The sequence below is a fragment of the Pyxicephalus adspersus genome, chromosome 8 (genome assembly GCF_032062135.1).
Source record: "Pyxicephalus adspersus chromosome 8, UCB_Pads_2.0, whole genome shotgun sequence".
Taxonomy (NCBI): Eukaryota; Metazoa; Chordata; class Amphibia; order Anura; family Pyxicephalidae; genus Pyxicephalus; species Pyxicephalus adspersus.
Genome location: NC_092865.1, coordinates 8118773 through 8137371, shown reverse-complemented (window position 1 = coordinate 8137371; position 18599 = coordinate 8118773). Strand labels below are relative to the sequence as shown.

At 39.9% G+C, this 18599-nt stretch overlaps 1 protein-coding gene across 11 annotated transcripts in view; it reads right to left on the bottom strand.

Moving 5' to 3' along the window:
* Positions 1–3151: 3151 nt before the first annotated feature.
* The window catches only part of SGIP1 (SH3GL interacting endocytic adaptor 1), a 106955-nt gene continuing 91507 nt past the window's right edge, over positions 3152–18599 (bottom strand). For 7 of the 11 annotated variants that reach the window (XM_072419418.1, XM_072419421.1, XM_072419420.1 and 4 more), the window contains 7 exons: positions 15366–15477; positions 12103–12258; positions 11199–11331; positions 10880–11082; positions 9823–9887; positions 8626–8790; positions 3152–7398 (listed from right to left, as the gene is read on the bottom strand). In XM_072419418.1, coding sequence (XP_072275519.1) covers positions 7376–7398; positions 8626–8790; positions 9823–9887; positions 10880–11082; positions 11199–11331; positions 12103–12258; positions 15366–15477 — 857 coding nt within the window. In that variant the 3' untranslated portion in view covers positions 3152–7375. Of the gene's footprint in view, positions 7399–8625; positions 8791–9822; positions 9888–10879; positions 11083–11198; positions 11332–12102; positions 12259–15365; positions 15496–18599 lie in introns of all 11 variants that reach the window. The other 4 variants (XM_072419417.1, XM_072419419.1, XM_072419422.1 and 1 more) reach the window with 1 other exon arrangement.

Genomic DNA, 18599 nt, shown 5'->3' with positions numbered 1-18599 from the left:
CCCTGTGCCAATTTAAATTCCCCTTCTGATCACCCTGTGCCAATTTAAATTCCCCTTCTGATCACCCTGTGCCAATTTAAATTCCCCTTCTGATCCCCTTCTGATTACTTCTTTCTCCTCCGGGGAACTCCGTTAGGGCAGGGATCAGCTTGCTTCCGGGTTCCGTGCTTCGCGGGGGCAGCCAGCATCGAGGAGAGGAGAGAAGTGGAGACATACGTAGGATCGGGGTATCGGGTGAGTATGTTGTTTTATTATTTTTTAAAATGGCCTTTGCCGTATAAGACGCACCCACTTTCCCCCCCAGTTTTGGGGGAGAAAAAGTGCGTCTTATACGGCGAAAAATACGGTATTACACAGTGCTGTACATTAAATAGGGGTTGCAAATGACAAACAAATTCAGATAGTGACACTGCCCCAAAGAGCTTACAATCTAGTAGGTGGGGGAATTTACACACAATAGGAGGGGGATATGTAGTGGTGGGTATGTAGTGACAGATGGGTAGGCAAGCTTGAAAAAAATGGCTTTTGAGTGCTTTTTAAATGAGCAGAAAGTAGGAGCAAGCCGAATAGGACGAAGAGACCATTCCAGAGAGTTGGGGCAGCTCTAGAGAAGTCTTGTAACTGTGTGTGTGATGAGGTTATGAGTGAGGAAGTCATTAGTAGGTCATCAGAGGAGCAGCTGGGGGAGTATTTCTTTACCAGGTCAGAAATGTAAGTGGGACAAGAACTGTGTAGGATTTGAAGGCAAAGCACTGGAGTTTGAATTTGATTCTAAGGTGAAATGGAAGCCAAAGAAGAGAACTACAAAGAGATGCAGCAGAAGAGGAGCGGAGGGAAGGATGGATGAATCTGGCTGCAGCATTCATAATAGATTGTAGAGGAGAGAGTCGGGTTAGTGGAATACCAGAGAGGAGGAGGTTAAAGTAGTCCAGACAAGAGCATGTTTTTGGAAAGTGGGAGGAAACCCACGCAAACATGGGGAGAACCTGCAAACTCCATGCAGATAGTGTCCTGGCTGAGATTCAAACTTGGGACCTAGCGCTGCAAAGGCCAGAGTGCTAACTACTGAGCCACTATGACGAGTATAGGTTACATGATATCAAGATGCTAGGTAGAAATGGGCATCGTAACCTCAAGATGCTAAGCAGAGAATGGCTACAATGAGTTGTAGACTCCAGGTAGAAATGCGAGCCATAACCCCTAGGATGATAGGTTGAGAATGGGTACCATGAATTCCAGACTCCAGATAGCATCTTGATGTCATGGTACCCATTTCTACATAGAAACGGGTACCATAACTTCTAGATGCTTGTTAGAGAATAGGTATCATGACCTCTAGACTCCAGGTGGAAATGGGCACCATCACCTCTAGATGCTGAGTAGAGAATGGCTACCATGACTTGTAGACTCCAGGTAGAAATGGGTACCATAACCCCTAGATGATAGGTATGATAGAGAATGGGCACCATGAGCTATGGACTCCAGATAGAAATGGGTACTATGACATCAATATGCTAAGTATAAATGGGTACCATAACCTCTAGATGCTTGAAAGAGAATGGGTATCATGACCTCTAAACTCCAAGTAGAAATGGGCACCATATCCTGTTGACTCCAGACAGAAATAAGTCCTATAACCTTTAGATCCTAAGTAGAGAATGGGTACCATGACCCGTAGACTCTAGCAAGAACATAGGTAACATATTATCAGGAGGATAGGTAGAAATGGGTACTATGACCTGTAGATTTCAGGTAGAAATTGGTACTATAATGACTAGATGCTAGGGAATGGGTACCATGACCTGTAGACTCTAGCAAGAGCTTAAGTACCATTATATCAAGATGCTAGGTAGAAATGGGCACTATAGGCTCTAGATGCTAAGTAGAAATGGCTACCATGACTTATGGATTTCAGGTAGAAATGGGGACCATCACCTATTGACTCCAGGCAGAAATGGGTAATATAGGCTCTAGACATTATGTAGAGAATGGGTACCATGACCTGAAGACTCTAGCAAGAACATAAGTACCATGATATCAAGATGCTAGGTAGAAATGGGCACCATAACGTCAAGATAATTGTTGGAGACTAGGTACCATGACCTTTAGACTTCAGGTAGAAGTTGGGACCAAAATATCCGGATGCAAAATAGGGAATGGGTACTATGAACCGTAGACTCCAGAGAGAAATAGCTACCATTACATCAAAAAGCTAGGTAAAAATGGGTACCATAACTTCTAGATGCTTGGTAGAGAAGAGATACCATAAATCCTAAACTTCTGGTAGAAATACGCACCAACACCTACTGACTTCTTACAGAAATGGGTACTCTAACCTCTAGATGTTAAGTACAGAACGGGTACCATGACCTGTAGACTTCAGACAGAAATGAGTATCATTACCTCTAGATTAGGGATGTCAAACTCAAATACACAGCGGGCCAAAATAAAAACTTAGACAAAGTCGCGAGTGATGCCGGGAATTGTAGTAATGGCGCTATTTCAATGCAGCGGCAAGCCAGCTGCAAATCATATCAAGGATTCCTTCGGGGGCCAAAAAAAGTTTGGCCCGCAGGGCAGAGTTTGACATCTCTGATGTAGAGAATGGGTACCATGGCCTGTGGACTCCAAGTACAAATTGGTACCATTACCCCTGGATTCATGGGTACCAAAGCCTTTAAACGCAAGGTAAAGAACAAGTCTAATGACCTGTACAGTCTAGATAAAAAAGCGTGCTATACCTGCTGGACTCATGGTACCCATTACCTGTGGACTTATCGATAAAGTATGGGTAGCATGAAAACTAGATGACAGGGAGAGTATGGGTACCAAAATACTAAAAAAGCAAAGGCATTGTTGCACATAGATGCCATGGAAACAGACACCAACGCAAGATGAAGAGGAAATATAATGCACAAAAAAAGAAGAGAACCGCTCAGATTTACAGGGTAAAGGAACAATATTTCTTCATCCAAGTACAACGTTTTTTAAAACACCAAATCTGGGCTAAATCTCATTACTCTCTTACCAGTCTTCTAATCAGATATTTTTTATATTTTATATTTTTTCTAATCAGATCAGCTTTTCATGCCGTTTCCTATATTTTCCTGATGAAGGTAAAGGACAAAAAAATTCAAGCAGTCCGAGGAAGTTTGTTAAAACATATTTTTTAATAAAATAATTGGGATGCATTAAATAGACAGAAACTAAAAGATCTCGAGCATGAAATTCAGCGAACTATAACAGGGCGACAGCTTATATTCACAGCAAACTTTACGCTAGTGATGGAACCTGAAAAGGAAGTTGCGTGGTTCAAATGGTTACAATTTAATGGCTCGTAATGTTCTATGAATAGAGTTTACTTTCATGGATGGTTTTCTTTGTTGCCATAAAAAAGTAGGTCCACGAGGATGTATATAAGCCATTCAGCCACAATTCATTTGATATATATAAACAGCTATTAAAGCACCCATGAAAGTGGTATGAAGATCACAGAGGATGAGCTCTACCTGATCTTATAGATGTACAAAGGCTGTTTGACAAGTATTGAGCCTAACATATAAATAATAAAAATATTTGTAAAAACTCTGTAAATTAATAAGAAATCTTTAGATGAATATTGACCAAAAAGTCTATCTGATATTTTTTTAAAAATAAATTTAAAAATTGGCATTTTGTTTCATCAGGACAATGCGCCAGCACACAAGTCAGCTGTTGACCACAATTGATGAATGCGGATTTAAATTGTTAGAACACCCACCTTATTCGCCAGATATGGCCCCCTTTGGACTATTATATATTTGGAATTTCAAAGAAATACCTAAAAGGGAAGAAAATTTTACTCTGATGATGATGTCGTCAAGGCAGTTGAGGACTTCCTTGAGGGCCAAGATGTTGAGTTCTATAAAAAGGGTATAAAGGCCTTAAAAGAAAGAACTGAAAGGTGCATTCTGCTTCATGGAGATTATATTGAAAATGTATAGAAAATAAATTTCCAAGCTTTTGTCTTTATGGTTGATGCTCATTACGTGTCAAACAGCCCTTGTAATTCTCTCAAATTAGATTGTTGACTTAAGAGCTTACATGGTCCTTATGTCACTTTCTTTGGGTGATTTTGGATCTCCAACATTGCACCTTAAGTCATCTTAAGTGCTCCCTGGTGGTATCAGTGCTCCAGGTACAACACAATCTGCGTACACCAGTAATATTTTTGATGCTCCTATTCATCATAAGGCCATGTATACAAGAAAGCTAGGTGCTACAAAACTGATTGAGGTTCCTGTTCTGATCTATGTTTAGCATGGGCAGCTTGGAGAAAGGCGGATTCTCAATATTTGTGATGTCTAAGTCCAATTCACTCTGGGGCACTAACTGGGTATCAGGAAACAGAAGCATGACAAGTGCTTTCTAAATTGCCCGAAGGAAAGTTTTCTTGATCATGGACACTTTCTTAAAGTAGAACTGTAGTTAGGCTATACATTCAAACAATTACATAATATTCAAAAAAACTGAAGCCTATTAACCTCTATAGCTGTAGGCACTGTAGAGCAATTCATCTGAAGTTTACAAGTAAAGTTGTAAAAGGCTCAGAACTCTGGTTTCCTCCTCTTCCTGTGCACATGATTTGCTTACTTCCAAAACAGGAACGAAGAATGGGATGCCAACTAAAATCAGAGAGGGTGAGCTGAGCTTCCCAAACCTCTGATGAAGTAGAAGCTGATCTGCTGAGTCACTGCTGGTGAAAAGGGAAAACTTAAGCAGGAGAGTCACTGATAGGTGGACATGAGGTGGAAGCTGAGCTGCAGAGTCATTTTGGACTGGGGGAAGCCAAGCTGCTGGAAGGAGGGGGTGAGCTTCAGATGTTTAAATGGAGGTACTTCTTAATGGAGTTTAAACACTTAATATTTAAATGGAGGTGTTCTGTGAATTTAAGGTCAAATAACTCCACAGCGTCTACAGCTACAGAGGTCAGAATATTATAAAGCTTATTTACTTGATTTTGGATGCCTCCAGCCTGGCTTCAGTTATACTTTAGGCTATATACAAACATTACATGTCCTTGCTCTGAAAGTTTTTAGCACAGAAGAAGATGATGGCTGTGAAATCCACAAAGCTTTAGGTCTGTGAGAACAATATCTTACATGGGTCCACAAATCACCAACATTTTTTTTCCTTTTAGAACAGAATTACATTTTGCAATATCCACATCTCCAGCACATGTCTTATGATGGGTAGGAAAACAAAAAAAAAGCAAAACTATCACTGGTGTTCCAAGAAAATATACAGCCACCTAAGGTAGTCATTTTGTGCAGGACCTCTGTGGGGGACGACTGGTCCACCTGGGAAGGGCCAACTGACCTCTTCATATATCCAGCAGGCAAAAGCTTTTCCTGGCCTATCATTGATAGTTAGAAATCCATAACACAAAGCAAAGAAAACCGAGGACTATCCAATACCACAAAACAATGCACTAAAGTAGTAAAAACATTTTCTATTATTAATCTACAATGTTAGAGTAATTCATTCTATATGATCATAAAAATCTTCATGATATACAATTACCACTTTTAAATGATTATTGAATAATTAAAAAATGATTTTACTATTTTGTTATGATTTGTGGTACATTTTATTGGCTCCCTGATAGTCCCCCCATCAGTGTCGCCATACATTATGATTTGTGGGGATGTTAAAGTATAGGCAAAACATTTTTTTTTTTTTTTTTGATGGCTGTGTACATGATGGGAAGATTCACTCTTCTCTATGAATCCTGGTGACCACTGTCACACAGATAAAGAAAGTAAGAGGGAATCTTATATTTTAAAGTTGACATGTCAGCAAGATGGAAAGGAAATTTCCAAATGGTGTGACACCTTAAGATGGAAAGTGTCCCCACTCTCAGTTCCTACTGCATTTTCAAGACAGGAAGGGGAAATTGCCCGGCAGAAGGACACAAAGGCAAAAAAACTAGGTTCACTCTTTTCTACTCTAATGTACTGTATATATCTATACAGGGTTAGCCTTTGGGGTGTGTGTCCCATGTGGGAAAAATACCCCTGCTATATGGAGGGGGAAAGCATGCCAGGCTTCAAAATTTGGCCACTCTGGGGTTAATTTGTGGCTGCTGTGGAAAGCTCCTGGCGTTTCCATTGTGATGAAACTTGCACAAGCACAGAAGCTTGCAAATGTGAGAACTGCCGATACCAGCAAAATGATGGAATGGCATAGAAATGCATTGAACATGTGAGAGAGTGAAACTGGTGGCCTCTCATGTTTGATACAGGTTGTCGGGCAGCCATTGGCCCTGGGCCTATGTGGGTGTGCCAGGGTCAAAGGGCACAATTTACCTAAGGCCCACCCTGTATCTTTATGGATTCAGAGTAGTCAGACAACCTTCTGGACCTCCACTTGTAGATAGCCGACCTTTATTTAGAGAAAGAGGGGTCGCTTATCATGACTTACTACTGAAAAGCTGGGCAATACTACAAAAACCTTGATGGTCACTGGGAAAAATCATAATGGCTTGGACAATGAAGGAATCCAACACTGTGTATTCCAGTACTCACTCTTCCAATAATTTATTAGGGGACCACTGACATAACAAACATATTTTTTAGTGATTTTTTTAGGAAACCGCTCAGCTGCATTTTCATAGATGCCTCCAGTGTATGAGGGTCTAGATGTACTCTTCTTGTGACGTGAATACATTGCTGCTGGTTTCATTAATACAGGTTCAAATTCATAAAACACAATAGCTACATTGCCCCCCTTGTTTGTATCTGAAAGCTTTATTGATTTATTCACAAACTTTTGCTTAGTTGCTCTGCTTCCTGTTTCCGCTCTTCTAGTGTCATGCAAATGTCACGTCCAAACACCTCCTGTTTTGGAGGTCGCCGTCATGTGCATAGACAAGGATTCTAAAGACACTGTTTGTATCGGAGGCACCCCTATAACGACTACTGATATTATAGATTTAGTTCTATATATACACAAAAAAAAAATCTATCTCCATAAGCAGTGTGCCATTCAACAGTACTACTAAATGTTTTTTTTTATATAACCGTTTAAATTACACCCATTTAATCCATGGTAAAATGCTGATACAAGAGTCTAACTGCCAAAATACAGCCTTACGGAATTAAATACAATTTACAAATACAATAATTACAAGTTTAAAACCATCAACGATATTACACCTAGAAATAAATACTGCAGGGCGGGGCAACACAAAGGTTTCTGAGGAAAAGATACTCGGTCTGTAACCGACAGAGCCTCCGGCAGAAGTTCCCCAGGTTCCCATTATGAGTTTATGTTCGATTAGCTTTGATTTAAAACTGGATTGGGGGGTTTGTTGCTCCTCATGGGTGGTCTTCTATTAGACGTCAGCCAAGTACTTTCCTTCAGAAGACAAAAGATTTTGGTTATCTTGAGAAAAAGTAATGATAAGAAAAAATAAAGCTGATTTTTACGTAAGGCTGGTTATTTCTTAAAGCCAACGCCAGGTTCCTCTACAACTGATTCTCCTCCCTCCTATAGGTGTTATGATTTTATTTAATTTTTACTTATATTTATCCAGATGTCTAGGTGAGTCATGTAATGCTCACTGCCCTATTTCCTTCCAAATCCTAATCTGGCTTTGTCATTCCTTCATGATACAGAGATCAGCACTGGCGTGATTATGTCAAGGCTGCTATCTGCATCATTATACTGTACAGGGTGGGTAAATAGTGAGGGCCATGGGCTAGAGTATGTCCTAAGTCATCTCTGTTATATGAAAAGGTACTGTGGGGGTTGGGGTTTGGAGAGAAGGTTGAGTAATTGACCAAGGAATTTTTTTTATATGCGGACTACTACATTATTATGTGGATGCACCACACCGTTTAGTAAAGCACATATAAAGAAAATTAGGAAAAATTACTGGTGCTGTTTACTGAAATCTTCCAGGATAGGTATATAGTAGCTGTCACTGTCAGCTTATCTTTGACCACAGGGCTGTCACTTATGTCACCAACATGAAAGAATGCACACCGACAGTCCCATATCTGCATCTTGTACAGTAACTCAGAGCTTTCTAATTAAAAAACATTACAATTGTAGGTTATCTAATTTTAATATTAATTTGCATTTATGAAACCTGGTTAGAAAATGACCATAAATATCTGGTTAATAGAGACAGCATATCATAAATATTTCAATTGTAAAAGTAAAGCTCCCCTTGCTTGTCCCTTTAGCATTTAAATCTCATTAAAGTTCATTTTCTGTCATCGCATTTTTTGCATGACAGAGATCTTCTGAAATGTCTACAGCTCAGCCCATAATAATCTAATGCTGGGGTGCCTTTGGACTATTGTGCTACAGACATAAATAAGATGCTGCCCCTGATGATACATACGCAGCTTTCAGGTCTATGGAATGTTAGTGTGCAGGCAGCCTTAGACAATGATTTTGCCAACCTGGTTGTGAAACAGGAGTCGGTCACGTAAGTTAGGAAGAACCTGCTGGAGGGGGGGAACCCAGAACTGGAAAACTGAGGAGATAAGGTATGGGGGCTAGGAAAGATTTAACATCTTTGTATAACACAAACTTTACTTTTAAGACTTCAGGCTGCCAAACAAACCTCCATACCTGCTGCAAACCTCTTTTTAATAAGTGAGAATCGATATCCTCCTCCGACCAGCTCGATGTCACAGCCAGACAACGTTGACCCTTCACTAGTGAATTGTACAGCTAACGGAGCTGGTTTACTCGGGCCCTCTGACAGCTGGAATCTTGCAAGCAGTGAGCCAACCCCTACAAGAAAGAAATGCATAAGATGCAGCATTTCCATAACTGTTTGCACACTGAAAAAAAATCTAACAAGATATCTTAATTTTTAATTTCTAATAATATTGTTATTATTATTAATACCAGGATTTTTATAGCCCCAACATTTTACGCAGCGCTGTACATTAAATAGAGGTTGCAAATGACAGACAGATGCAGACAGTGACACAGGAGGAGGACAGGACCCTGCCCCGAAGAGCTTACAATAATACAATAGCAGGTGGGGGAAGTATCACACAATAGGAGGGGGAATTTGGAATGGTGGGAAGTAGTGAGGGTTTAAGAGACAGAAGAAGGCAGGTAGGCAAGTTTGAAAAGATGGGTTTAGAGTGCTCTTTTAAATAAGCAGATATTACATTTGAGCGATAAAACAGTTTTATTTACATAATGAATGGCAGAACTTGATAAATGGTGAAAGGTGTCTACAAGGGCTATGGCAAATCTTGCTGCTAAAATAGGGAGTATAAAAATTAGGGTATGTGTTGACAAGGTTTTGTTTTTCCCAAATGGGCTTTAATTCCCATACAAGTCTATTAGAATGCAAAACCCAAGCAGGTCATAGGCACCGGTAACTACAATCTGAATGATTGCAAAAGCCTTTCAAACAGGCACAAAGCTAAATCTCGATGATTAAATCCACAGGCCCATAGCGTGACATTTGACAATCAGAGAATTACCATGCCCAGCCCCATGCTCCTATTGCTTGTATTGTTTTATCAACATATAACCATGCCAGGTCTTGTACTTCTTTGTCTAAAATACTGGTTCTCTATTTTTCATACGCCCCTTAAACTAGCTTACAGCGCTAGTAATGATGACCATTGTAATATACTCAGCTGCCTGCACGTTTCAAAGCAGGTGTGTAAAGGTGTCACATTATCAAAGAAGAAGAGCAATGAATAAAAATCATCATATTGTTTATCTTTATAACATTTTAATGGATAGCTCTGGGGTACATGAGTAAGAGAAACTGGCTCATATATGACACTTGTACCTTACCTCCATTTTCAGATTTCTGAGAAATATCTGGAATTTTCCATAATATCCTCTGTTGTTCAGTACTCCTGAAATGAGCAAAACAAGAAAACTCAATTGATGATAGAGGAGAGTAGAAGTTCCACAGGGTCTAAACTTTTTAAAAATAACAGAAAGCTCAGGTGCCAGGTAGTGGAGAGATTGAGACGTGGGCCTAACCATAAGTCAGCTGAACTCAGCACAAGGACTTGTTCTTTGGCTCCCTAAAATTGTACTCTAATTTCCAATTTTAAAATGATCAGTCTTCGCAAAAAGACCATACTAGATGGCCATAAAAATGAAAAAATCCAGAAAGACCTTCAACATCCCTCATACCTTTTATTCCTTAGGTGGAGGTCCCTCCACAAGGCTGCAGACAGCAATAAAATCCAGAAAAAGGTTTTAACCATTCCTTACTCTCTCCTGGCTGGGGTTCCACTATTATAGTAATCTTTTTCCATTGTGTAATAATCACTTCCTCCACCAGGTGTGTAATAGAAATCTTTCTGATGTCACCACAACAGGTGTCCCCAGGACTTCCTGCCACCTCCCGTTCCAGTGAAAATTCTTGCTGGGACATGGAACGAAGGTGGATCTCCCCAGTGCTCCTCTAATTTATCTAACAGTTAGTTTTACTTTTAGAGAAAAAAATATAATTTAATCATTTCTCCTGGAGCCACTAAAACAAGCCTAATATATACATGCAGATACCTAGTGGAGCTCTCTGGAAGGCTTGGATCATTGGGGGATCTGATATGCAAATACTGATTCTTTCTAGTTATATCCAGCCTCTACAGCACATTTCTACTGGCTTGTCACTACTATACTGTGGAAGGAGACAGGTAGCTAAGAAGCTTTGGTGAAGGGGAATACTATAAAGTTGCAGTAAGAAATAACTCCGATATCTGTTGGAGCTGGTGACATTCCATCCAGGATGACAATCTGAGGGCTTTTACATATCTATACAAGGGAGGGTTTTACATGTAAAGAACAAGCACATAACATTTGCTCTTATTTCATCTTTTTAAAAATAACTACTTACCAGACAGCAGGGGGCAGTACAGCCTGGAGTTTTGTTACTCCTCCATCTATGGGGATAATAAACTGGACATTGTTCAATGCTACAGGTGTGGTCATTGCCTCAGGGTTGTATTTGTAGTCTATTCGGAGGTCTGTGCTGGTGGGGTCGCACCTCCAGTTTACAGCAAGGTTCAGAGGAGTGGACTGAAGGCCCTGGGAGGATACCTGCCAAGACACGAAAGACAAATACTGAGATTATACAAATATCTGACGTGTGAGATTCTCATTTAGCTTTCAGGAAAATGTATCATTATAAGATATTCAGTCATTGAGGCTGTTACCTGATATTTCAGCATGTCTACATTGTAATACGTGGCTTGCGGCTTTTGCTCCGATACCTTCTTCAGATGTGTCATTAGGTTTGGCATGTTTACCCAGAATTCCTTTGTGTTCAGAGTTGCCTGTGTGTTGTCACTGAGAGTTAAAATAATAAGGACAATATTAATCATCTCTCTAATTTTTACATATCAACCTGATACTACAGAAAACTTACAGACAGTTTGAAGTAAACTTTTTTTTAGCATTGAGATCTCCCAGCAGTGACGAAATAATTAAAGCAGTTTGTAGTTATTAAATGTGTAATTTTTAAGAAAAATGAAAAAATGGGAATCAAAGATTGCATTCTGAAGTTTTGCAGTTCCAAAACCACAGTTTTAGAGAGCAATGGATATCTGCACTTTACTTTAATAGTGAACATTTATCTTCACTACAGAGGCATTTCCTATCAGTTGTAATATGTCTATAGTGTAGGAAGTAAAAGGGAGATCTTACCAATGGGATACAACTCAAACAAAAACTAAATTTTTTTATTCCTTTACAAGAATAAATGGTCAATAATAATGGGTTTGGGCCATTAGGAAATGGATCCTCTTTTTTTTCCCGAATGTCCTTTCTAGACAGGACCATACAAAAACTCAATGAGAAAGAGAGAGATAGTCTGAGGACAAACAGCTACAGTGAACTCCTAACTTTTTCGCACTCTTCCTGTGCTTAGTAGCCCTGCCCAGGTAATTTCTGGAGACTACAGAACATCTTCCATATTATGAGAAGGATAAGTGTTCTCCAGTCCTGAACCTACAATGACAACAGTGCCTCTCCATCCTGTAGGTCTAGTAAGGCTTTAATGTATTACAGTTTTGGGTTAAGAAACACTTTAATATGGTATGAAAAAGGCAGAATACTGACCAGCACAAGAGCTGTGGGTTTGGCAACACGTGTTCTAATCGGTTGTAGTTGGAAATCCGGAATGTCAGGGGCACAGGCGTCGGATTGGTGGAGAAATGCCGGGTGATGCCAGCCGGGAAGGACAAAACCATTTCACCAGTGATTTTCACTATACACCTGGGAAGACACAAAACAATTCAATTACAGAAAGTATGTTACCATCAACTCTGTTCTTTCTATATTGAAAACAACGTAAAAAAGGATTGCATCATTATTCTGTAAAACTCACTAAATTAAATGTAGATAAACTTTTAACCATTGCAGCAGGATTCTAACCAAGCAGGTAAATACATTGCTGAAATACATCATTGGGTCGTTTGTTTGTCAAAATATTCAATTTAGTTTACCCATCCTTGCAGTTTACATTCCTGAGTCATAATGTATATAGAGTGACATTAGGACTTTGGGACTGATTTATTGAAGCTCTTTAGGGCTGGAGAGGATACACTTTTATCGGTGAAGCTAGCTGATCCAGCAAACCTAGAATGGATCTAGTCCAATATTCAAAGCATTTGTAAGCAAATAACAAAATACTCTGAAGAAATCTATTCCAGGTTTGCTGGATCACCCAGCTTCACTGATGAAAGTAAATCTTCTGCAACCTCTGAGAGCTTTAATAAATCACACCCTTTGTATTGCATTTTGCAGCTTTTAAGTCACCTGTCTGATTATTGCACTTTGAAACTGATTGATTACATTGATAGGGATCTCCTTATGCTGCCCTTTTCTAGTAATTTTTGCAATGCAATAGAAACTTGACTCACAGAAACTCCTACTCACATCCGATCTTTTCACTGCAAGTAATTGCTGGCATACATTAAATGTAGTAATTTTATATCTGCATATAGTTAAAGCTATCTTTGTTTATATACGGGCAGCACGGTGGCTCAGAGGTTAGCACTCTGGCCTTTGTAGCACTAGGTCGCAGATTCTAATCTTGGCCAGGACAATATCTGCATGGAGTTTGCAGGTTCTTCTCATGTTTGCAACAGTTTCCTTCGAGTACTCCGTTTTTCTTACACATTCCACAAAATATGCAGTTCCGTTAATCAGATTTCCCTAAAAAAATTTGTCCTTAGAGTGCAATAATGACATATGACTATGGGACATTAGATTGTGAGCTGCTTTGAGGGACAGCTAGTGACATGACTATGGACAGCGCTGCATAATATGTTAATGCTATATAAATACTGTGTAATATTGATATTAATAATCCCAGAATTACCTGATCCACACCTGCCTACCAGTACATACATGGTAACAATTATCTATTGGGATGTATGTCTGAGCTGTACTTAAATTAGCAGGATGAATGTCAAACTAAAAAAGCAATCTTTAAAGATCTTTAGATTCTCAGTCTCATTTTTACTTAATGTATATGTTTCTCAATCTTAAACATTTAATAGCAGACACAATGCTGCTGTGTAAGCAATATGGAATCAGCTGCAGCACTGATATAGCACTATAAGATGCTGAATAAAGGCATGTCACCTTTTTATTATCAACACAAGATTGGAAAAACGTTCCTTGTTGGAAATGTTTGGGGTTACTCTGGCTGTAAAATGAACACGTCCATGCAACAGATTTACTTATCTATTTACATAAAATTACATCACATCTTAATGGGGTTTAAAGGAACCTTTTATTTATTTACATATTCTATGTATTGATAAAATTGTAATTTATTTATTAAAAACAGAGATAAATCTTTTCAACTTGAACATATTTACACAGACTCTGGCCCTGATTTATTAAAGTTCTCCAAGGCTCGAGAGAATACACTTTCATCAGTGAAGCTGGGTGAACCAGCAAACCTGGAATAGATCTGGTGCTAACAAATAGCCTGACTTTTAGGAAATCCATTACAGGTTTGCTGGTTACCTAGCTTCACTGATGAAAGTATATTCTCTCCAGCCTTGGAGAACTTTAATAAATCAGGGCCAATGTGTCCAGTTGTCAAAAGGCCTCGATTATCATTATGAACCAGGATTCATTTAGCGCCAGCATATCAGCAAATACAGCATTGCTGTACAATAAATAGGGGATGCAAATGACAGACAGATATGGACTGACACAGGAGGAAGACCCTGCTCCAAAGAGCTTGCAATCTAAGAGGGGGTTGAAGAGAGCAGGTGGGGGGGGGAGGGGTTTCTATCAGGTCAGAAAGGTAAGCCAATGAAGAGAACTACAAAGAGAGGCAGAAGAGGAGTGGTGGGAAGGTTGGATAAGTTCCATGCAGTGCTTTTATCCGCAGATACCCCTCAACCTTTACTTATATTGTGAGCAGGTCAAACAAACCATTCCTTCAGCATTATCCAATATTCACATTGTATTTTTCAAATCGGTTTCATTCTTTCTGCTGGTTTGTATTCTTCAAATCTTTCCAATACAGAGTCTGAAGGTTCTGATAATTGCTTAACCTGCTTACAATATAAATAAAGGCCGAGGCGTGTCTGCAGATATAAGCCCTGCCTGTCTGGCTCCATTGGGAGAATGACAATCATCAAAATGAATTGCGATGATTTTAACAGGTGAGATTATAATTTCAAATTTTGATACAAGTCTCAGTTCCTGAAGAAGCAGATTCTGCGAAACGTGTTCAAAGCTGAGACTGGGCACATATTGTCTGTGTATATATGTTAAAGATGAAAAGATATCTCATGATTTTTAATAAAATAAATTACAATTTTAAAATATGTGTATTCATTAAAACAAACTAAGGTGTGATGTGATTAAATTTTCTGTGAATTAATTCCATGTGGCACCAACACACACACTAATGTCCCTGATAAATAAATAAAAATAGATATTAATATATTTCTTTAGCTTAAACAGTCAACCCATTGAAGGGGGACAGCCTGTTATAGCAGAGAGGCAATAAAGTAAACCCATTACTATAACTTTCATGGGCATAGCACAGGTTTGCTTTAAAATTGAAGCATAATGTAGCAAAGATTTAACGTCTTGGCCACTTATTAATTCAGTGTGCATTCACCAACAAAATCTAAGGAAACATCAGAATACAGTTTTGGGTAAATACATCCCTATCGCCTTCGGAATCTTTTCTACTTGGGCACTGATACTTCTCTTTGTCCTTTTGACCGCAGTGACCCCGAAAGAAATGGAAAATAGTGCGGCTTTTATTACACGTTTGGCAGACACCCCAGCCACTCAACCCCACGCCGGGATCACATGACTGGGGTAGGATTACACAGGCAACTCACTTGTTGGGATCGGCTCCTTTGAAGTAAGCGTTGACAGTCTCAGTGAAGGCGGCTGCCACAGGCAGGGTGTCCTGGGCTCCCATAGTCAACGGGCTTGGCCCTCGAGAGGATCCTGCAAGACAAGGAGCAGCTACTATATATTGTTATGGGAGTAGGATTTTGAAATTTAAAACAAACACATACAACACTCACAAGCACTAGGACACATTTACACTTGTTTAACAAGACACAACCACAAACACTTTAAAGAAGAACTCCAGTTGAAAATCAAGATAGTGATTTTTTTGAGGGCACTCATCAGCTTTGAGTGAAGATACCGATGTGGACTTGCAGATTATGATCACCTATAAGAAATAGGTTTTAGGAAACAAATCATTTTTTGCTAAATGTTTGATACCCTTGTAAATAATGTGCCTGGATTCCCTTTTTTAACAGCATCATTATCTTTTTACTTCTAATTTCGATCTACACTGCTGTGGCAGATTTAGAGACAACATAAACCATGGGAATTCTTTTTAATAGATTGTAAGCTCTTTGGGGCAGGGTCCTCTCCTCCTCCTGTGTCGCTGTCTGTATCTGTCTGTCATTTGCAACCCAAATGTATAGCGCTGCATATCATGTCGGCGCTATATAAATCACGTTTAATGATGATTAATTTTGAGACTTTACAGAATGTTTTTTTAATAATGGTCCTATGAAATGTGGCCATTCTAACCAGAAAAATATTGGAGTTCTTCTTTAAAAGGATATTTTTGGACACTGGTGTGTCTATAATAGTGTTGTAGCCCCACAGCCATCAATCAGATCCGGACTCATTTTCTAGCATCTTGCAAACCACTATGGTCATTTTATTATGACTAACTAATGCCCCAGTTTTCCTAACACTCCACCTTATATCCCAATTCTCAACATTTACATATGTAAAAAGCCTGCATAGTTTTTGAATTCAGCATTCTTTGCCGTTGTGGCCCACAGCACATTGTAAAACTCCTTTAATAGGCAATGAAAATATGTAGCCAATCAGATTGCTCAGCATTGAAGGAAGATCAGAGACTGGCAAGTTCTGATTGGTTGTGTTGGTCTTCTGCACATTGTGTATGCTTAAAAAGAATAAGAAGAAAAAAAAAAAAGGAAAAGAGACCATATGCATAACCACATGACATGATCCAATTTTGAGAGAATATTGCATGACAGTTTTCCACATTGCTACATTGGTTTGGGCAATCTGCAGACTATTAGGTTGGATTACAATAGGCACATTTTTTCACATCCTGGCTTTTGCAGGACACTGTCTGCATGGAGTTTGCAGGTTCTCCCTGTGTTTGCGTGGGTTTCCTCTGGGTACTCCGGTTTCCGCTCACATTCCAAAGCCTGCAGTTAGGTTAACTGGCTCCCCCCTAAAATTGACCTCAGACTGTGGTTAACTGGCTTCCCCGTAAAACTGACCCTAGACTGTGGTAATGACATATGACCATTGTAGGGACATTAGATTGTGAGCGCCTTGGAGGGACAGCTAGTGACAAGACAATGGACTCTGTACAGTGCTGTGTAATATGTTGGCGCTATTACAGTGAGGGAAAGAAGTATTTGATCCCCTGCTGATTTTGTACGTTTGTCCTCTGACAAAGAAATAACCAATCTATAATTGTAATGATAAGTTTATTGTAGGTGTGAGAGACAGAATAACAACAAAAGAACCCTAAAAACCCAGTGCTCAAAAGTCAGAGCTTGATGTGCGTTGTAATGAGTGAAATAAGTATTTGATCCCCTATCAACCAGTCTGGAGATTGGCTAGGACACTCCAGGACCTTCATGTGCTTCTTCTTGAGCCACTCCTTTGTTGCCTTGGCTGTGTGTTTTGGGTCATTGTCATGCCGGAATACCCATCCACCACCCATTTTCAATGCCCTGGCTGAGGGAAAGAGGTGCTCACCCAAGATTTGACGGTACATGGCCCCGTCCATTGTCCCTTCAATGTGGTGAAGGTGTCCTGTCCCTTTAGCAGAAAAACACCCCCAAATCATAATGTGTCCACCTCCATGTTTGACAGTGGGGATGTTGTTCTTGGGGTCAAAGGCAGCATTCCTGTTCCCCCAAACACTGCGAGTTGAGTTGATGCCAAGAAGCTCAATTTTGGTCTAATCTTACCACAACACTTTCACCCAGTCCTCCTCTGGATCATTTAGACGTTCATTGGCAAACTGCAGACGGGCCTGTACATGTGCCGTCTTGAGCAGGGGGCCCTTGTGGGCTCTGCAAGATTTCAGGCCTTCGCATCGCAGTGTGTTAGCAAGGGGAGATCTTGCATGGAGCCCCAGACCAAGGAAGATTAACAGTTATATTGTGTTTCTTCTCACCCAGCTGCTTGGCGATAGTCTTGTAGTTCAGTCCAGCTTTGTGTAGGTCTACAATCTTGTCCCTGACATCCTTAGACAGTTCTTTGGTCTTGGCCATGGTGGCTAGTTTGGACTCTGATTGATTGCTTCTGTTGACAGGTGTCTTTTATACAGGTACTGTAACAAGCTTGGATTAGGAGCACGCCCTACAGAGGGTGTTCCTAATCTCAGCTCGTTACCTGCATACAGTGAAGACACCTTGGAGCCTGAAATCCTGCTAATATCTATAGAATAGGGGGCAGGTAAGGAGCTGTAATAAAATCTTGAAAACCCTCTCAATAGGCCTGATTTATCAAAGCTCCTCAAGAGTGTAGAAGATAGAATATCATGGGTGAACCTGGGTGATCCAGCAAATCTGAAATAGGCATTTGCTAATATTTGGCGAATGTTTTCAATTCTGAAACCAGATACATCCCAGGTTTGCTGGATCACCCAGCTTCTCCCATGATAGTCTATCTTCTCCAGTCTTGTGGAGCTTTGATAAATCAGGCCCAATGTTTTGGGTTCCTTGTAGAGTTTTTCTTGTTTGCATCAGAACTGCTTCTCTCCCTTTAGATGTCTTTGAAGCAGGTCATATACAGGTCAAAAGGAGCTCAACTGCTGGGTAATCTTACCTGTCAAGGAATTCTGAAAGCGTTCAGGAACATCTTAAGCTAATGTCAAAAGCCCTCTAATAGCCCAAAGCCCGTTTTTACCACTCCAGGAAAACTGGAGTTCCATTTCAAAGAGGTATCTAAAGCAGCCTCTCTGAACCTTTCTACCACGAGGGAAGCCCTGAAATAATTTTTAGATCTTTAGGGAACCCCTTCTATAATTACTATATCCACAGCTCATAGTA